General features: G+C 63.4%; 1 protein-coding gene across 1 annotated transcript in view; it reads right to left on the bottom strand.

Annotated features, from left to right (window-relative positions):
* Window positions 1-21,787, bottom strand: part of LOC132805843 (nck-associated protein 1-like) — a 165,090-nt gene that overhangs the window by 103,108 nt on the left and 40,195 nt on the right. The window contains exons 8-9 of the mRNA XM_060821150.1: window positions 3,303-3,351; window positions 2,224-2,380 (exon numbers count right to left, since the gene is read on the bottom strand). Coding sequence (XP_060677133.1) covers window positions 2,224-2,380; window positions 3,303-3,351 — 206 coding nt within the window. The remainder of the gene's footprint in view (window positions 1-2,223; window positions 2,381-3,302; window positions 3,352-21,787) is intronic.

Here is a 21,787-nt window from a genome sequence, read left to right as displayed (position 1 = left end):
GGGTTAGATACAGAGTAAAGCTCCCTCTACACTGTCCCCCATCAAACACTCCCCAGGACAGGGACAGCACGGGGTTAGATACAGAGTAAAGCTCCCTCTACACTGTCCCCCCCCATCAAACACTCCCAGTGACAGGGACAGCACGGGGTTAGATACAGAGTAAAGCTCCCTCTTCACTGTCCCCCCCATCACACACTCCCAGGACAGGGACAGCACGGGGTTAGATACAGAGTAAAGCTCCCTCTACACTGCCCCATAAAACACTCCCAGGACAGGGACAGCACGGGGTTAGATACAGAGTACAGCTCCCTCTACACTGTCCCCCCATCAAACACTCCCAGGACAGGGACTGCACGGGGTTAGATACAGAGTAAAGCTCCCTCTACACTGTTCCCCATCAAACACTCCCAGGACAGGGACAGCACGGGGTTAGATACAGAGTAAAGCTCCCCCTACACTGTCCACCCATCAAACACACCCAGGACAAGAACAGCACGGGGTTAGATACAGGGTAAAGCTCCCTCTACACTGTCCCCCATCAAACACTCCCAGGACAGGGACAGCACAGGGTGAGATACAGAGTAAAGCTCCCTCTACACTATCCCCCATCAAACACTCCCAGGACAGGGACAGCACGGGGTTAGATACAGAGTAAAGCTCCCTCTACACTGTCCCCCCCCATCAAACACTCCCAGGGACAGGGACAGCACGGGGTTAGATGCAGAGTAAAGCTCCCTCTACACTGTCCCCCCCATCAAACACTCCCAGGGACAGGGACAGCACGGGGTTAGATGCAGAGTAAAGCTCCCTCTACACTGTCCCCCCCCATCAAACACTCCCAGTGACAGGGACAGCACGGGGTTAGATACAGAGTAAAGCTCCCTCTTCACTGTCCCCCCCATCACACACTCCCAGGACAGGGACAGCACGGGGTTAGATACAGAGTACAGCTCCCTCTACACTGCCCCATAAAACACTCCCAGGACAGGGACAGCACGGGTTAGATACAGAGTACAGCTCCCTCTACACTGTCCCCCCATCAAACACTCCCAGGACAGGGACTGCACAGGGTTAGATACAGAGTAAAGCTCCCTCTACACTGTCCTCCCATCAAACACTCCCAGGACAGGGACAGCACGGGGTTAGATACAGAGTAAAGCTCCCTCTACACTGTTCCCCATCAAACACTCCCAGGACAGGGACAGCACGGGGTTAGATACAGAGTAAAGCTCCCTCTACACTGTCCACCCATCAAACACACCCAGGACAAGAACAGCACGGGGTTAGATACAGGGTAAAGCTTCCTCTACACTGTCCCCCATCAAACACTCCCAGGACAGGGACAGCACAGGGTGAGATACAGAGTAAAGCTCCCTCTACACTATCCCCCATCAAACACTCCCAGGACAGGGACAGCACGGGGTTAGATACAGAGTAAAGCTCCCTCTACACTGTCCCCCCCCATCAAACACTCCCAGGGACAGGGACAGCACGGGGTTAGATGCAGAGTAAAGCTCCCTCTACACTGTCCCCCCCATCAAACACTCCCAGGACAGGGACAGCACGGGTTTAGATACAGAGTAAAGCTTCCTCTACACTGTCCCCCCCATTAAACACTCCCAGGAAAGGGAGAACACGGGGTTAGATACAGAGTAAAGCTTCCTCTACACTGTACCCCCCCATCAAACACTCCCAGGACAGGGACAGCACAGGGTGAGACACAGAGTAAAGCTCCCTGTACACTCTCCCCCATCAAACACTCCCAGGACAGGGACAGCACAGGGTTAGATACAGAGTAAAGCTCTCTCTGTTTTCTGTGTGTTATTTCGGCGAAGTGGATTCGCTATGCGGCGTTACGGGGCTGGGATGGGTCCGGATGAGATGCTCGTCTGGAGGGTCTGTATGGGACCGATGGGCTGAATGGCCCGTTCCCACACTGCTGGGATTCGACCATTCTGAGATGCGCGGGGCAGCGCTGGTGACTGCGGTGCTCTGATCCCCTGTGAAGGCCTGCACACTGTGACTGCATGCTGCCAACCTCCCACCCAACCTGCTGCCCAGTGCCGGGGGTCCCCCTCAGAGCTGAGGCGGAGAGCAGAGGGGTGCAGACAGCCAGCAGGAAGGTGACTGATGGGAGACTGAAAAAGCGGCGAGACGGGAGCCGAAACATTTGCCGATGGCAGCCTGGTGCCATGTCTGTGCCCAGCTCACTGGCACCATTACCCTTTCATGCTGCTGAAGAGCTCTTCTGTCACCTTGTGGTGGAACAAGACTTCATCTCGGAACAGCTCGATGCACAGGCTGCACTGCATCGCTTCCTTCCAAAGCTTTAAACAGACTGGGTCCAAGTTTAAACTGGTGTGACACAGAAGGAATCCCACTGAACCAGGAATAGAGAGAGGGAGAGAGAGAGAGCTGATTAGGAATGGTCCACGCGAGACAGCACAGTGCAATGCCAAGGGTCACTTTGAATCAATTCTCTGTCTGTGTGACAGTTATCTTACACACACTCGTTCCAAACTAGTGCCTCAGTCTCTGGGAACTGTTTTTGGTTTAAGCTATACTCGTTCTTTCTCCTTATTTCACTCACCTCGTTAGAGATATGATGACACTTCCAGCGGTCATGGGATCGGATCCTGGGATTTCTAACTCTGAGACAGCGGCACTACCACTGACTGACACTGCGTACTTTTCAAGTCTCTTACAATCCATTTTTGAGGAAACCCACATCTTACAGGACATCTGGTGATGGCTAACCATCCCTGGGCACTATGGGACAATTTAGCACGGCCAATCCACCCTAACCTGCACATCCCTGGGCACTATGGGACAATTTAGCACGGCCAATCCACCCTAACCTGCACATCCCTGGGCACTATGGGACAATTTAGCATGGCCAATCCACCCTAACCTGCACATCCCTGGGCACTATGGGACAATTTAGCATGGCCAATCCACCCTAACCTGCACATCTTTGGACTGTGGGAGGAAACCAGAGCACACCCACACAGACACGGGGTGAATGTGCAAACTCCACACAGACAGTCGCCCGAGGGTGGAATCGAACCCAGTTCCCTGGCGCTGTGAGGCAGCAGCGCTAATCACTGAGCCATGTACTGATGCAGCGTTAAGGTATACAAGGCAATGGGCCTAGTGTTGGAAAATGGGATAAGTACAGATAAGTAGTAGTGCAGACTTGATGGGCCGAATGGCCATTTTCTGTGCTGTGGACCTCTGTGACTGTATGAGTGAGCATGGGGCCATAGTGCTGTGAATGGTCAGAGCTGCCAGGTAATACATACTGATGATCCATCTCTCCATAACTTCCAACGACAAGTACTCGCACCTCATCTGAAACAGAAGAGAAGATATCGGGGCAGGTCTTTCAATTCAACATCCACCATTGTAGCTTCACTAACAGAATATTACAGAGTCTTTGAGGTCTCCAATTAAGATGCACAAATACATTCCAGACTGAATCTTTTACACATCAGTGAAAGCTCAAAGGAGATGCACAGCTGGACCCAGTGAAACAGGTGTCAGGGCCCACGGTGACAGGTGTCAGGGCCCACGGTGACAGGGCCCACAGTGACAGGGCCCACAGTGACAGGTGTCAGGGCCCACGGTGACAGGTGTCAGGGCCCACGGTGACAGGTGACAAGGCCCACGGTGACAGGTGTCAGGGCCCACAATGACAGGTGTCAGGGCCCACAGTTACAGGTGACAGGGCCCACGGTGACAGGTGTCAGGGCCCACGGTGACAGGGCCCACAGTGACAGGGCCCACAGTGACAGGTGTCAGGGCCCACGGTGACAGGTGTCAGGGCCCACGGTGACAGGGCCCACAGTGACAGGGCCCACAGTGACAGGTGTCAAGGCCCACGGTGACAGGTGTCAGGGCCCACGGTGACAGGGCCCATGGTGGCAGGTGTCAGGGCCCACAGTGACAGGTGTCAGGGCCCACGGTGACAGGTGTCAGGGCCCACAGTGACAGGTGTCAGGGCCCACAGTGACAGGGGTCAGGGCCCACAGTTACAGGTGACAGGGCCCACGGTGACAGGTGTCAGGGCCCACGGTGGCAGGTGCCAGGGCCCACGGTGACAGGTGTCAGGGCCCACAGTGACAGGTGTCAGGGCCCACAGTGACAGGGGTCAGGGCCCATGGTGGCAGGTGTCAGGGCCCACGGTGACAGGGGTCAGGGCCCACGGTGACAGGTGTCAGGGCCCACGGTGACAGGGCCCACAGTGACAGGGCCCATGGTGGCAGGTGTCAGGGCCCACAGTGACAGGTGTCAGGGCCCACAGTGACAGGTGTCAGGGCCCATGGTGGCAGGTGTCAGGGCCCACAGTGACAGGTGTCAGGGCCCACGGTGACAGGACCCACAGTGACAGGGCCCATGGTGGCAGGTGTCAGGGCCCACAGTGACAGGTGTCAGGGCCCACAGTGACAGGGGTCAGGGCCCACAGTTACAGGTGACAGGGCCCACGGTGACAGGTGTCAGGGCCCATGGTGGCAGGTGTCAGGGCCCACAGTGACAGGTGTCAGGGCCCACAGTGACAGGTGTCAGGGCCCACAGTGACAGGGGTCAGGGCCCACAGTGACAGGTGTCAGGGCCCACAGTGACAGGTGTCAGGGCCCATGGTGGCAGGTGTCAGGGCCCACAGTGACAGGTGTCAGGGCCCACAGTGACAGGGGTCAGGGCCCACAGTGACAGGGGTCAGGGCCCATGGTGGCAGGTGGCAGGGCCCACGGTGACAGGGGTCAGGGCCCACGGTGACAGGTGTCAGGGCCCACGGTGACAGGGCCCACAGTGACAGGGCCCATAGTGGCAGGTGTCAGGGCCCACAGTGACAGGTGTCAGGGCCCACAGTGACAGGTGTCAGGGCCCATGGTGGCAGGTGTCAGGGCCCACAGTGACAGGTGGCAGGGCCCACGGTGACAGGACCCACAGTGACAGGTGACAGGGCCCACGGTGACAGGGGTCAGGGCCCACGGTGACAGGTGTCAGGGCCCACGGTGACAGGGCCCACAGTGACAGGGCCCATAGTGGCAGGTGTCAGGGCCCACAGTGACAGGTGTCAGGGCCCACAGTGACAGGTGTCAGGGCCCATGGTGGCAGGTGTCAGGGCCCACAGTGACAGGTGGCAGGGCCCACGGTGACAGGACCCACAGTGACAGGGCCCATGGTGGCAGGTGGCAGGGCCCACAGTGACAGGTGTCAGGGCCCACAGTGACAGGTGTCAGGGCCCACAGTGACAGGGGTCAGGGCCCACAGTTACAGGTGACAGGGCCCACGGTGACAGGTGTCAGGGCCCATGGTGGCAGGTGTCAGGGCCCACAGTGACAGGTGACAGGGCCCACAGTGACAGGTGTCAGGGCCCACAGTGACAGGGGTCAGGGCCCACAGTTACAGGTGACAGGGCCCACGGTGACAGGTGTCAGGGCCCATGGTGGCAGGTGTCAGGGCCCACAGTGACAGGTGTCAGGGCCCACAGTGACAGGTGTCAGGGCCCACAGTGACAGGGGTCAGGGCCCATGGTGGCAGGTGGCAGGGCCCACGGTGACAGGGGTCAGGGCCCACGGTGACAGGTGTCAGGGCCCACGGTGACAGGGCCCACAGTGACAGGGCCCATGGTGGCAGGTGTCAGGGCCCACAGTGACAGGTGTCAGGGCCCACAGTGACAGGTGTCAGGGCCCATGGTGGCAGGTGTCAGGGCCCACAGTGACAGGTGGCAGGGCCCACGGTGACAGGTGTCAGGGCCCACAGTGACAGGGGTCAGGGCCCACAGTGACAGGTGACAGGGCCCACAGTGACAGGTGTCAGGGCCCACGGTGGCAGGTGTCAGGGCCCACGGTGACAGGTGTCAGGGCCCACGGTGACAGGTGTCAGGGCCCACAGTGACAGGTGTCAGGGCCCACGGTGACAGGTGTCAGGGCCCACAGTGACAGGTGTCAGGGCCCACAGTGACAGGTGACAGGGCCCACGGTGACAGGTGACAGGGCCCATGGTGACAGGTTTCAGGGCCCACGGTGACAGGTGTCAGGGCCCACAGTGACAGGTGACAGGGCCCACGGTGACAGGTGTCAGGGCCCACAGTGACAGGTGTCAGGGCCCATGGTGGCAGGTGTCAGGGCCCACAGTGACAGGTGTCAGGGCCCACAGTGACAGGTGACAGGGCCCATGGTGACAGGTGTCAGGGCCCACGGTGACAGGTGACAGGGCCCACAGTGACAGGTGTCAGGGCCCACAGTGACAGGTGTCAGGGCCCACGGTGACAGGTGTCAGGGCCCACAGTGACAGGTGTCAGGGCCCATGGTGGCAGGTGTCAGGGCCCACAGTGACAGGGCCCATGGTGGCAGGTGTCAGGGCCCACAGTGACAGGTGTCAGGGCCCACGGCGATAGGTGTCAGGGCCCACGGTGACAGGTGTCAGGGCCCAAAGTGACAGGTGTCAGGGCCCACGGTGACAGGTGACAGGGCCCACGGTGACAGGTGTCAGGGCCAACAGTGACAGGGCCCACAGTGACAGGGCCCACAGTGACAGGTGTCAGGGCCCACAGTGACAGGTGACATGGCCCACGCTGACAGGTGACATGGCCCACGGTGACAGGTGACATGGCCCACGGTGACAGGTGTCAGGGCCCACAGTGACAGGTGTCAGGGCCCACAGTGACAGGTGTCAGGGCCCACGGTGACAGGTGTCAGGGCCCACAGTGACAGGTGACAGGGCACACGGTGACAGGTGACAGGGCCCACGGTGACAGGTGTCAGGGCCCACAGTGACAGGTGTCAGGGCCCACGGTGACAGGTGTCAGGGCCCACAGTGACAGGTGTCAGGGCCCACAGTGACAGGTGACAGGGCCCACGGTGACAGGTGACAGGGCCCATGGTGACAGGTTTCAGGGCCCACGGTGACAGGTGTCAGGGCCCACGGTGACAGGTGTCAGGGCCCACAGTGACAGGTGTCAGGGCCCACAGTGACAGGGGTCAGGGCCCACAGTTACAGGCGACAGGGCCCACGGTGACAGGTGTCAGGGCCCATGGTGGCAGGTGTCAGGGCCCACAGTGACAGGTGTCAGGGCCCACGGTGACAGGTGTCAGGGCCCACAGTGACAGGGGTCAGGGCCCACAGTGACAGGTGACAGGGCCCACGGTGACAGGTGTCAGGGCCCATGGTGGCAGGGGTCAGGGCCCACGGTGACAGGTGTCAGGGCCCACGGTGACAGGTGTCAGGGCCCACAGTGACAGGTGTCATGGCCCATGGTGACAGGTGACAGGGCCCACGGTGACAGGTGACAGGGCCCACAGTGACAGGTGTCAGGGCCCACAGTGACAGGTGACAGGGCCCACGGTGACAGGTGTCAGGGCCCATGGTGGCAGGTGTCAGGGCCCACAGTGACAGGTGTCAGGGCCCACAGTGACAGGTGACAGGGCACACGGTGACAGGTGACAGGGCCCACGGTGACAGGTGTCAGGGCCCACAGTGACAGGTGTCAGGGCCCACGGTGACAGGTGTCAGGGCCCACAGTGACAGGTGTCAGGGCCCACAGTGACAGGTGACAGGGCCCACGGTGACAGGTGACAGGGCCCATGGTGACAGGTTTCAGGGCCCACGGTGACAGGTGTCAGGGCCCACAGTGACAGGTGACAGGGCCCACGGTGACAGGTGTCAGGGCCCACAGTGACAGGTGTCAGGGCCCATGGTGGCAGGTGTCAGGGCCCACAGTGACAGGTGTCAGGGCCCACAGTGACAGGTGACAGGGCCCACGGTGACAGGTGACAGGGCCCACAGTGACAGGTGTCAGGGCCCACAGTGACAGGTGACAGGGCCCACGGTGACAGGTGACAGGGCCCACGGTGACAGGTGTCAGGGCCCACGGTGACAGGTGTCAGGGCCCACGGTGACAGGTGTCAGGGCCCACAGTGACAGGTGTCAGGGCCCATGGTGGCAGGTGTCAGGGCCCACAGTGACAGGGCCCATGGTGGCAGGTGTCAGGGCCCACAGTGACAGGTGTCAGGGCCCACGGCGATAGGTGTCAGGGCCCACGGTGACAGGTGTCAGGGCCCAAAGTGACAGGTGTCAGGGCCCACGGTGACAGGTGACAGGGCCCACGGTGACAGGTGTCAGGGCCAACAGTGACAGGGCCCACAGTGACAGGGCCCACAGTGACAGGTGTCAGGGCCCACAGTGACAGGTGACATGGCCCACGCTGACAGGTGACATGGCCCACGGTGACAGGTGACATGGCCCACGGTGACAGGTGACAGGGCCCACGGTGACAGGTGTCAGGGCCCACAGTGACAGGTGTCAGGGCCCATGGTGGCAGGTGGCAGGGCCCACAGTGACAGGTGTCAGGGCCCACAGTGACAGGTGACAGGGCACACGGTGACAGGTGACAGGGCCCACGGTGACAGGTGTCAGGGCCCACAGTGACAGGTGTCAGGGCCCACGGTGACAGGTGTCAGGGCCCACAGTGACAGGTGTCAGGGCCCACAGTGACAGGTGACAGGGCCCACGGCGACAGGTGACAGGGCCCATGGTGACAGGTTTCAGGGCCCACGGTGACAGGTGTCAGGGCCCACAGTGACAGGTGACAGGGCCCACGGTGACAGGTGTCAGGGCCCACAGTGACAGGTGTCAGGGCCCATGGTGGCAGGTGTCAGGGCCCACAAGACAGGTGTCAGGGCCCACAGTGACAGGTGACAGGGCCCACGGTGACAGGTGTCAGGGCCCACGGTGACAGGTGACAGGGCCCACAGTGACAGGTGTCAGGGCCCACAGTGACAGGTGTCAGGGCCCACGGTGACAGGTGTCAGGGCCCACAGTGACAGGTGTCAGGGCCCACGGTGACAGGTGTCAGGGCCCACAGTGACAGGTGTCAGGGCCCATGGTGGCAGGTGTCAGGGCCCACAGTGACAGGGCCCATGGTGGCAGGTGTCAGGGCCCACAGTGACAGGTGTCAGGGCCCACGGCGATAGGTGTCAGGGCCCACGGTGACAGGTGTCAGGGCCCAAAGTGACAGGTGTCAGGGCCCACGGTGACAGGTGACAGGGCCCACGGTGACAGGTGTCAGGGCCAACAGTGACAGGGCCCACAGTGACAGGGCCCACAGTGACAGGTGTCAGGGCCCACAGTGACAGGTGACATGGCCCACGCTGACAGGTGACATGGCCCACGGTGACAGGTGACATGGCCCACGGTGACAGGTGACAGGGCCCACGGTGACAGGTGTCAGGGCCCACGGTGACAGGTGACAGGGCCCACAGTGACAGGTGACAGGGCCCACAGTGACAGGTGTCAGGGCCCACAGTGACAGGGCCCATGGTGGCAGGTGTCAGGGCCCACAGTGACAGAGCCCATGGTGGCAGGTGTCAGGGCCCACAGTGACAGGTGTCAGGGCCCACAGTGGCAGGGGTCAGGGCCCACAGTGACAGGTGTCAGGGCCCACGGTGACAGGAGTCAGGGCCCACAGTGACAGGTGTCAGGGCCCATGGTGGCAGGTGTCAGGGCCCACAGTGACAGGTGTCAGGGCCCACAGTGACAGGTGACAGGGCCCACAGTGACAGGTGACAGGGCCCACGGTGACAGGTGTCAGGGCCCACAGTGACAGGTGTCAGGGCCCACGGTGACAGGTGACAGGGCCCACAGTGACAGGTGACAGGGCCCACGGTGACAGGTGTCAGGGACCACGGTGACAGGTGACAGGGCTCACAGTGACAGGTGTCAGGGCCCACGGTGACAGGGCCCATGGTGGCAGGTGTCAGGGCCCACAGTGACAGGGCCCATGGTGGCAGTGTCAGGGCCCACAGTGACAGGTGTCAGGGCCCACAGTGACAGGGGTCAGGGCCCACAGTGACAGGTGTCAGGGCCCACGGTGACAGGTGTCAGGGCCCACAGTGATAGGTGTCAGGGCCCACGGTGACAGGTGTCAGGGCCAACAGTGACAGGGCCCACAGTGACAGGGCCCACAGTGACAGGTGTCAGGGCCCACAGTGACAGGTGACATGGCCCACGCTGACAGGTGACATGGCCCACGGTGACAGGTGACATGGCCCACGGTGACAGGTGTCAGGGCCCACAGTGACAGGTGTCAGGGCCCACAGTGACAGGTGTCAGGGCCCACGGTGACAGGTGTCAGGGCCCACAGTGACAGGTGACAGGGCACACGGTGACAGGTGACAGGGCCCACGGTGACAGGTGTCAGGGCCCACAGTGACAGGTGTCAGGGCCCACGGTGACAGGTGTCAGGGCCCACAGTGACAGGTGTCAGGGCCCACAGTGACAGGTGACAGGGCCCACGGTGACAGGTGACAGGGCCCATGGTGACAGGTTTCAGGGCCCACGGTGACAGGTGTCAGGGCCCACGGTGACAGGTGTCAGGGCCCACAGTGACAGGTGTCAGGGCCCACAGTGACAGGGGTCAGGGCCCACAGTTACAGGCGACAGGGCCCACGGTGACAGGTGTCAGGGCCCATGGTGGCAGGTGTCAGGGCCCACAGTGACAGGTGTCAGGGCCCACGGTGACAGGTGTCAGGGCCCACAGTGACAGGGGTCAGGGCCCACAGTGACAGGTGACAGGGCCCACGGTGACAGGTGTCAGGGCCCATGGTGGCAGGGGTCAGGGCCCACGGTGACAGGTGTCAGGGCCCACGGTGACAGGTGTCAGGGCCCACAGTGACAGGTGTCATGGCCCATGGTGACAGGTGACAGGGCCCACGGTGACAGGTGACAGGGCCCACAGTGACAGGTGTCAGGGCCCACAGTGACAGGTGACAGGGCCCACGGTGACAGGTGTCAGGGCCCATGGTGGCAGGTGTCAGGGCCCACAGTGACAGGTGTCAGGGCCCACAGTGACAGGTGACAGGGCACACGGTGACAGGTGACAGGGCCCACGGTGACAGGTGTCAGGGCCCACAGTGACAGGTGTCAGGGCCCACGGTGACAGGTGTCAGGGCCCACAGTGACAGGTGTCAGGGCCCACAGTGACAGGTGACAGGGCCCACGGTGACAGGTGACAGGGCCCATGGTGACAGGTTTCAGGGCCCACGGTGACAGGTGTCAGGGCCCACAGTGACAGGTGACAGGGCCCACGGTGACAGGTGTCAGGGCCCACAGTGACAGGTGTCAGGGCCCATGGTGGCAGGTGTCAGGGCCCACAGTGACAGGTGTCAGGGCCCACAGTGACAGGTGACAGGGCCCACGGTGACAGGTGACAGGGCCCACAGTGACAGGTGTCAGGGCCCACAGTGACAGGTGACAGGGCCCACGGTGACAGGTGACAGGGCCCACGGTGACAGGTGTCAGGGCCCACGGTGACAGGTGTCAGGGCCCACGGTGACAGGTGTCAGGGCCCACAGTGACAGGTGTCAGGGCCCATGGTGGCAGGTGTCAGGGCCCACAGTGACAGGGCCCATGGTGGCAGGTGTCAGGGCCCACAGTGACAGGTGTCAGGGCCCACGGCGATAGGTGTCAGGGCCCACGGTGACAGGTGTCAGGGCCCAAAGTGACAGGTGTCAGGGCCCACGGTGACAGGTGACAGGGCCCACGGTGACAGGTGTCAGGGCCAACAGTGACAGGGCCCACAGTGACAGGGCCCACAGTGACAGGTGTCAGGGCCCACAGTGACAGGTGACATGGCCCACGCTGACAGGTGACATGGCCCACGGTGACAGGTGACATGGCCCACGGTGACAGGTGACAGGGCCCACGGTGACAGGTGTCAGGGCCCACAGTGACAGGTGTCAGGGCCCATGGTGGCAGGTGGCAGGGCCCACAGTGACAGGTGTCAGGGCCCACAGTGACAGGTGACAGGGCACACGGTGACAGGTGACAGGGCCCACGGTGACAGGTGTCAGGGCCCACAGTGACAGGTGTCAGGGCCCACGGTGACAGGTGTCAGGGCCCACAGTGACAGGTGTCAGGGCCCACAGTGACAGGTGACAGGGCCCACGGCGACAGGTGACAGGGCCCATGGTGACAGGTTTCAGGGCCCACGGTGACAGGTGTCAGGGCCCACAGTGACAGGTGACAGGGCCCACGGTGACAGGTGTCAGGGCCCACAGTGACAGGTGTCAGGGCCCATGGTGGCAGGTGTCAGGGCCCACAAGACAGGTGTCAGGGCCCACAGTGACAGGTGACAGGGCCCACGGTGACAGGTGTCAGGGCCCACGGTGACAGGTGACAGGGCCCACAGTGACAGGTGTCAGGGCCCACAGTGACAGGTGTCAGGGCCCACGGTGACAGGTGTCAGGGCCCACAGTGACAGGTGTCAGGGCCCACGGTGACAGGTGTCAGGGCCCACAGTGACAGGTGTCAGGGCCCATGGTGGCAGGTGTCAGGGCCCACAGTGACAGGGCCCATGGTGGCAGGTGTCAGGGCCCACAGTGACAGGTGTCAGGGCCCACGGCGATAGGTGTCAGGGCCCACGGTGACAGGTGTCAGGGCCCAAAGTGACAGGTGTCAGGGCCCACGGTGACAGGTGACAGGGCCCACGGTGACAGGTGTCAGGGCCAACAGTGACAGGGCCCACAGTGACAGGGCCCACAGTGACAGGTGTCAGGGCCCACAGTGACAGGTGACATGGCCCACGCTGACAGGTGACATGGCCCACGGTGACAGGTGACATGGCCCACGGTGACAGGTGACAGGGCCCACGGTGACAGGTGTCAGGGCCCACGGTGACAGGTGACAGGGCCCACAGTGACAGGTGACAGGGCCCACAGTGACAGGTGTCAGGGCCCACAGTGACAGGGCCCATGGTGGCAGGTGTCAGGGCCCACAGTGACAGAGCCCATGGTGGCAGGTGTCAGGGCCCACAGTGACAGGTGTCAGGGCCCACAGTGGCAGGGGTCAGGGCCCACAGTGACAGGTGTCAGGGCCCACGGTGACAGGAGTCAGGGCCCACAGTGACAGGTGTCAGGGCCCATGGTGGCAGGTGTCAGGGCCCACAGTGACAGGTGTCAGGGCCCACAGTGACAGGTGACAGGGCCCACAGTGACAGGTGACAGGGCCCACGGTGACAGGTGTCAGGGCCCACAGTGACAGGTGTCAGGGCCCACGGTGACAGGTGACAGGGCCCACAGTGACAGGTGACAGGGCCCACGGTGACAGGTGTCAGGGACCACGGTGACAGGTGACAGGGCTCACAGTGACAGGTGTCAGGGCCCACGGTGACAGGGCCCATGGTGGCAGGTGTCAGGGCCCACAGTGACAGGGCCCATGGTGGCAGTGTCAGGGCCCACAGTGACAGGTGTCAGGGCCCACAGTGACAGGGGTCAGGGCCCACAGTGACAGGTGTCAGGGCCCACGGTGACAGGTGTCAGGGCCCACAGTGATAGGTGTCAGGGCCCATGGTGGCAGGTGGCAGGGCCCACAGTGACAGGTGTCAGGGCCCACAGTGACAGGTGACAGGGCACACGGTGACAGGTGACAGGGCCCACGGTGACAGGTGTCAGGGCCCACAGTGACAGGTGACAGGGCACACGGTGACAGGTGACAGGGCCCACAGTGACAGGTGTCAGGGCCCACAGTGACAGGTGTCAGGGCCCACGGTGACAGGTGTCAGGGCCCACAGTGACAGGTGTCAGGGCCCACAGTGACAGGTGACAGGGCCCATGGTGACAGGTGACAGGGCCCATGGTGACAGGTGACAGGGCACACGGTGACAGGTGTCAGGGCCCACAGTGACAGGTGACAGGGCCCACGGTGACAGGTGTCAGGGCCCACAGTGACAGGTGTCAGGGCCCATGGTGGCAGGTGTCAGGGCCCACAGTGACAGGTGACAGGGCCCACGGTGACAGGTGTCAGGGCCCACGGTGACAGGTGACAGGGCCCACAGTGACAGGTGTCAGGGCCCACAGTGACAGGTGTCAGGGCCCACGGTGACAGGTGTCAGGGCCCACAGTGACAGGTGTCAGGGCCCACGGTGACAGGTGTCAGGGCCCACAGTGACAGGTGTCAGGGCCCATGGTGGCAGGTGTCAGGGCCCACAGTGACAGGGCCCATGGTGGCAGGTGGCAGGGCCCACAGTGACAGGTGTCAGGGCCCACGGCGATAGGTGTCAGGGCCCACGGTGACAGGTGTCAGGGCCCAAAATGACAGGTGTCAGGGCCCACGGTGACAGGTGACAGGGCCCACGGTGACAGGTGTCAGGGCCAACAGTGACAGGGCCCACAGTGACAGGGCCCACAGTGACAGGTGTCAGGGCCCACGGTGACAGGTGACAGGGCCCACGGTGACAGGTGTCAGGGCCAACAGTGACAGGGCCCACAGTGACAGGGCCCACAGTGACAGGTGTCAGGGCCCACGGTGACAGGTGTCAGGGCCCACGATGATAGCTGTCAGGGCCCACAGTGACAGGGCCCACAGTGACAGGTGACAGGGCCCATGGTGACAGGTGTCAGGGCCCACAGTGACAGGTGTCAGGGCCTATGGTGACAGGTGTCAGGGCCCACAGTGACAGGTGTCAGGGCCCATGGTGGCAGGTGTCAGGGCCCACAGTGACAGGTGTCAGGGCCCACGGTGACAGGTGTCAGGGCCCACGGTGACAGGTGTCAGGGCCCACAGTGACAGGTGTCAGGGCCCACAGTGACAGGTGACAGGGCCCACGGTGACAGGTGACAGGGCCCACGGTGACAGGTGACAGGGCCCACGGTGACAGGTGTCAGGGCCCACAGTGACAGGTGTCAGGGACCACCGTGACAGGTGACAGGGCCCACAGTGACAGATGTCAGGGCCCACGGTGACAGGGCCCATGGTGGCAGGTGTCAGGGCCCACAGTGACAGGGCCCATGGTGGCAGGTGTCAGGGCCCACAGTGACAGGTGTCAGGGCCCACAGTGACAGGGGTCAGGGCCCATGGTGGCAGGTGTCAGGGCCCACTGTGACAGGTGTCAGGGCCCACGGTGACAGGTGTCAGGGCCCACAGTGACAGGTGACAGGGCACACGGTGACAGGTGACAGGGCCCACGGTGACAGGTGTCAGGGCCCACAGTGACAGGTGTCAGGGCCCACAGTGACAGGTGTCAGGGCCCACGGTGACAGGTGACAGGGCCCACAGTGACAGGTGTCAGGGCCCACAGTGACAGGTGACAGGGCCCACGGTGACAGGTGACAGGGCCCATGGTGACAGGTGTCAGGGCCAACAGTGACAGGGCCCACAGTGACAGGGCCCACAGTGACAGGTGTCAGGGCCCACGGTGACAGGTGTCAGGGCCCACAGTGACAGGTGTCAGGGCCCACAGTGACAGGTGACATGGCCCACGCTGACAGGTGACATGGCCCACGGTGACAGGTGACATGGCCCACGGTGACAGGTGACCGGACCCACAGTGACAGGTGACAGGGCCCATGGTGACAGGGCCCACGGCGATAGGTGTCAGGGCCCACGGTGACAGGTGTCAGGGCCCAAAGTGACAGGTGTCAGTGCCCACGGTGACAGGTGACAGGGCCCACGGTGACAGGTGTCAGGGCCAACAGTGACAGGGCCCACAGTGACAGGGCCCACAGTGACAGGTGTCAGGGCCCACGGTGACAGGTGTCAGGGCCCACAGTGACAGGTGACATGGCCCACGATGACAGGTGACATGGCCCACGGTGACAGGTGACATGGCCCACGGTGACAGGTGACAGGACCCACAGTGACAGGTGACAGGGCCCATGGTGACAGGTGTCAGGGCCCACAGTGACAGGTGTCAGGGCCCACGGTGACAGGTGTCAGGGCCCACAGTGACTGGTGTCAGGGCCCACGGTGACAGGTGTCAGGGCCCACGGTGATAGCTGTCAGGGCCCACAGTGACAGGGCCCACAGTGACAGGTGACAGGGCCCATGGTGACAGGTGTCAGGGCCCACAGTGACAGGTGTCAGGGCCTATGGTGACAGGTGTCAGGGCCCACAGTGACAGGTGGCAGGGCCCATGGTGGCAGGTGTCAGGGCCCACAGTGACAGGTGTCAGGGCCCATGGTGGCAGGTGTCAGGGCCCACAGTGACAGGTGTCAGGGCCCACAGTGACAGGTGACAGGGCCCACGGTGACAGGTGTCAGGGCCCACGGTGACAGGTGACAGGGCCCACGGTGACAGGTGACAGGGCCCACAGTGACAGGTGTCAGGGCCCACAGTGACAGGTGACAGGGCCCACGGTGACAGGTGACAGGGCCCACGGTGACAGGTGTCAGGGCCCACAGTGACAGGTGTCAGGGCCCACGGTGACAGGTGACAGGGCCCACAGTGACAGGTGTCAGGGCCCACAGTGACAGGTGACAGGGCCCACGGTGACAGGTGACAGGGCCCATGGTGACAGGTGTCAGGGCCAACAGTGACAGGGCCCACAGTGACAGGGCCCACAGTGACAGGTGTCAGGGCCCACGGTGACAGGTGTCAGGGCCCACAGTGACAGGTGTCAGGGCCCACGGTGACAGGGCCCATGGTGGCAGGTGGCAGGGCCCACAGTGACAGGGCCCATGGTGGCAGGTGTCAGGGCCCACAGTGACAGGTGTCAGGGCCCACAGTGACAGGGGTCAGGGCCCATGGTGGCAGGTGTCAGGGCCCACAGTGACAGGTGTCAGGGCCCACGGTGACAGGTGTCAGGGCCCACAGTGACAGGTGACAGGGCACACGGTGACAGGTGACAGGGCCCACGGTGACAGGTGTCAGGGCCCACAGTGACAGGTGTCAGGGCCCACGGTGACAGGTGTCAGGGCCCACGATGATAGCTGTCAGGGCCCACAGTGACAGGGCCCACAGTGACAGGTGACAGGGCCCATGGTGACAGGTGTCAGGGCCCACGGTGACAGGTGTCAGGGCCTATGGTGACAGGTGTCAGGGCCCATAGTGACAGGTGTCAGGGCCCATGGTGGCAGGTGTCAGGGCCCACAGTGACAGGTGTCAGGGCCCACGGTGACAGGTGTCAGGGCCCACGGTGACAGGTGACAGGGCCCACGGTGACAGGTGTCAGGGCCCACAGTGACAGGTGTTAGGGCCCATGGTGGCAGGTGTCAGGGCCCACAGTGACAGGTGTCAGGGCCCACAGTGACAGGTGACAGGGCCCACGGTGACAGGTGACAGGGCCCACGGTGACAGGTGTCAGGGCCCACGGTGACAGGTGACAGGGCCCACAGTGACAGGTGACAGGGCCCACGGTGACAGGTGTCAGGGACCACGGTGACAGGGCCCATGGTGGCAGGTGTCAGGGCCCACAGTGACAGGGCCCATGGTGGCAGGTGTCAGGGCCCACAGTGACAGGTGTCAGGGCCCACAGTGACAGGGGTCAGGGCCCATGGTGGCAGGTGGCAGGGCCCACAGTGACAGGTGTCAGGGCCCACGGTGACAGGTGTCAGGGCCCACAGTGACAGGTGACAGGGCACACGGTGACAGGTGACAGGGCCCACGGTGACAGGTGTCAGGGCCCACAGTGACAGGTGTCAGGGCCCACGGTGACAGGTGACAGGGCCCACAGTGACAGGTGTCAGGGCCCACAGTGACAGGTGACAGGGCCCATGGTGACAGGTGACAGGGCCCATGGTGACAGGTGTCAGGGCCAACAGTGACAGGGCCCACAGTGACAGGGCCCACAGTGACAGGTGTCAGGGCCCACGGTGACAGGTGTCAGGGCCCACAGTGACAGGTGTCAGGGCCCACAGTGACAGGTGACATGGCCCACGCTGACAGGTGACATGGCCCACGGTGACAGGTGACAGGACCCACAGTGACAGGTGACAGGGCCCATGGTGACAGGGCCCACGGCGATAGGTGTCAGGGCCCACGGTGACAGGTGTCAGGGCCCAAAGTGACAGGTGTCAGGGCCCACGGTGACAGGTGACAGGGCCCACGGTGACAGGTGTCAGGGCCAACAGTGACAGGGCCCACAGTGACAGGGCCCACAGTGACAGGTGTCAGGGCCCACGGTGACAGGTGTCAGGGCCCACAGTGACAGGTGTCATGGCCCACGCTGACAGGTGACATGGCCCACGGTGACAGGTGACAGGACCCACAGTGACAGGTGACAGGGCCCATGGTGACAGGTGTCAGGGCCCACAGTGACAGGTGTCAGGGCCCACGGTGAGAGGTGTCAGGGCCCACAGTGACTGGTGTCAGGGCCCACGGTGACAGGTGTCAGGGCCCACGGTGATAGCTGTCAGGGCCCACAGTGACAGGGCCCACAGTGACAGGTGACAGGGCCCATGGTGACAGGTGTCAGGGCCCACAGTGACAGGTGTCAGGGCCTATGGTGACAGGTGTCAGGGCCCACAGTGACAGGTGTCAGGGCCCATGGTGGCAGGTGTCAGGGCCCACAGTGACAGGTGTCAGGGCCCACGGTGACAGGTGTCAGGGCCCACGGTGACAGGTGACAGGGCCCACGGTGACAGGTGTCAGGGCCCACAGTGACAGGTGTCAGGGCCCATGGTGGCAGGTGTCAGGGCCCACAGTGACAGGTGTCAGGGCCCACAGTGACAGGTGACAGGGCCCACAGTGACAGGTGTCAGGGCCCACGGTGACAGGTGACATGGCCCACGGTGACAGGTGTCAGGGCCCACGGTGACAGGTGACAGGGCCCACAGTGACAGGTGACAGGGCCCACGGTGACAGGTGTCAGGGACCACGGTGACAGGTGACAGGGCCCACAGTGACAGGTGTCAGGGCCCACGGTGACAGGGCCCATGGTGGCAGGTGGCAGGGCCCACAGTGACAGGGCCCATGGTGGCAGGTGTCAAGGGCCCACAGTGACAGGTGTCAGGGCCCACAGTGACAGGGGTCAGGGCCCATGGTGGCAGGTGTCAGGGCCCACAGTGACAGGTGTCAGGGCCCACGGTGACAGGTGTCAGGGCCCACAGTGACAGGTGACAGGGCACACGGTGAAAGGTGACAGGGCCCACGGTGACAGGTGTCAGGGCCCACAGTGACAGGTGTCAGGGCCCACAGTGACAGGTGTCAGGGCCCACGGTGACAGGTGACAGGGCCCACAGTGACAGGTGTCAGGGCCCACAGTGACAGGTGACAGGGCCCACGGTGACAGGTGACAGGGCCCATGGTGACAGGTGTCAGGGCCAACAGTGACAGGGCCCACAGTGACAGGGCCCACAGTGAAAGGTGTCAGGGCCCACGGTGACAGGTGTCAGGGCCCACAGTGACAGGTGTCAGGGCCCACGGTGACAGGTGACATGGCCCACGCTGACAGGTGACATGGCCCACGGTGACAGGTGACATGGCCCACGGTGACAGGTGACAGGAAACACAGTGACAGGTGACAGGGCCCATGGTGACAGGTGTCAGGGCCCACAGTGACAGGTGTCAGGGCCCACGGTGAGAGGTGTCAGGGCCCACAGTGACAGGGCCCACAGTGACAGGTGTCAGGGCCCACAGTGACAGGTGACAGGGCCCACGGTGACAGGTGTCAGGGCCAACAGTGACAGGGCCCACAGTGACAGGGCCCACAGTGACAGGTATCAGGGCCCACGGTGACAGGTGTCAGGGCCCACAGTGACAGGTGTCAGGGCCCACAGTGACAGGTGACATGGCCCACGCTGACAGGTGACATGGCCCACGGTGACAGGTGACATGGCCCACGGTGACAGGTGACAGGACACACAGTGACAGGTGACAGGGCCCATGGTGACAGGTGTCAGGGCCCACAGTGACAGGTGTCAGGGCCCACGGTGAGAGGTGTCAGGGCCCACAGTGACTGGTGTCAGGGCCCACGGTGACAGGTGTCAGGGCCCACGGTGATAGCTGTCAGGGCCCACAGTGACAGGGCCCACAGTGACAGGTGACAGGGCCCATGGTGACAGGTGTCAGGGCCCACAGTGACAGGTGTCAGGGCCTATGGTGACAGGTGTCAGGGCCCACAGTGACAGGTGTCAGGGCCCATGGTGGCAGGTGTCAGGGCCCACAGTGACAGGTGTCGGGGCCCACGGTGACAGGTGTCAGGGCCCACGGTGACAGGTGACAGGGCCCACGGTGACAGGTGTCAAGGCCCACAGTGACAGGTTTCAGGGCCCATGGTGGCAGGTGTCAGGGCCCACGGTGACAGGTGTCAGGGCCCACGGTGACAGGTGACAGGGCCCACGGTGACAGGTGACAGGGCCCACGGTGACAGGTGTCAGGGCCCACGGTGACAGGTGACAGGGCCCACAGTGACAGGTGACAGGGCCCACGGTGACAGGTGTCAGGGACCACGGTGACAGGTGACAGGGCCCACAGTGACAGGTGTCAGGGCCCACGGTGACAGGGCCCATGGTGGCAGGTGTCAGGGCCCACAGTGACAGGTGTCAGGGCCCACAGTGACAGGGATCAGGGCCCATGGTGGCAGGTGTCAGGGCCCACAGTGACAGGTGTCAGGGCCCACGGTGACAGGTGTCAGGGCCCACAGTGACAGGTGACAGGGCACACGGTGACAGGTGACAGGGCCCACGGTGACAGGTGTCAGGGCCCACAGTGACAGGTGTCAGGGCCCACAGTGACAGGTGTCAGGGCCCACGGTGACAGGTGACAGGGCCCACAGTGACAGGTGTCAGGGCCCACAGTGACAGGTGTCAGGGCCCACGGTGACAGGTGACAGGGCCCACGGTGACAGGTGTCAGGGCCCACAGTGACAGGTGTCAGGGCCCACGGTGGCAGGTGTCAGGGCCCACAGTGACAGGTGTCAGGGCCCACAGTGACAGGTGACAGGGCCCACGGTGACAGGTGTCAGGGCCCATGGTGACAGGTGACAGGGCCCACAGTGACAGGTGTCAGGGCCCACGGTGACAGGTGTCAGGGCCCACAGTGACAGGTGTCAGGGCACACGGTGACAGGTGTCAGGGCCCACAGTGACAGGTGTCAGGGCCCATGGTGGCAGGTGTCAGGGCCCACAGTGACAGGGCCCATGGTGGCAGGTGTCAGGGCCCACAGTGACAGGTGTCAGGGCCCACGGCGATAGGTGTCAGGGCCCACGGTGACAGGTGTCAGGGCCCAAAGTGACAGGTGTCAGGCCCCACGGTGACAGGTGACAGGGCCCACGGTGACAGGTGTCAGGGCCAACAGTGACAGGGCCCACAGTGACAGGGCCCACAGTGACAGGTGTCAGGTCCCACGGTGACAGGTGTCAGGGCCCACAGTGACAGGTGTCAGGGCCCACAGTGACAGGTGACATGGCCCACGCTGACAGGTGACATGGCCCACGGTGACAGGTGACATGGCCCACGGTGACAGGTGACAGGACCCACAGTGACAGGTGTCAGGGCCCACAGTGACAGGTGACATGGCCCACGCTGACAGGTGACATGGCCCACAGTGACAGGTGACAGGGCCCATGGTGACAGGTGTCAAGGCCCACAGTGACAGGTGTCAGGGCCCACGGTGACAGGTGTCAGGGCCCACAGTGACTGGTGTCAGGGCCCACGGTGACAGGTGTCAGGGCCCACGGTGATAGCTGTCAGGGCTCACAGTGACAGGGCCCACAGTGACAGGTGACAGGGCCCATGGTGACAGGTGTCAGGGCCCACAGTGACAGGTGTCAGGGCCTATGGTGACAGGTGACAGGACCCACAGTGACAGGTGACAGGGCCCATGGTGACAGGTGTCAGGGCCCACAGTGACAGGTGTCAGGGCCCACGGTGACAGGTGTCAGGGCCCACAGTGACTGGTGTCAGGGCCCACGGTGACAGGTGTCAGGGCCCACGGTGATAGCTGTCAGGGCCCACAGTGACAGGGCCCACAGTGACAGGTGACAGGGCCCATGGTGACAGGTGTCAGGGCCCACAGTGACAGGTGTCAGGGCCTATGGTGACAGGTGACAGGGCCCACAGTGACAGGT

This window comes from Hemiscyllium ocellatum, chromosome X, assembly GCF_020745735.1.
Source record: "Hemiscyllium ocellatum isolate sHemOce1 chromosome X, sHemOce1.pat.X.cur, whole genome shotgun sequence".
NCBI classification, from domain to species: Eukaryota; Metazoa; Chordata; class Chondrichthyes; order Orectolobiformes; family Hemiscylliidae; genus Hemiscyllium; species Hemiscyllium ocellatum.
This window is presented reverse-complemented; position numbering and strand designations above follow the sequence as displayed.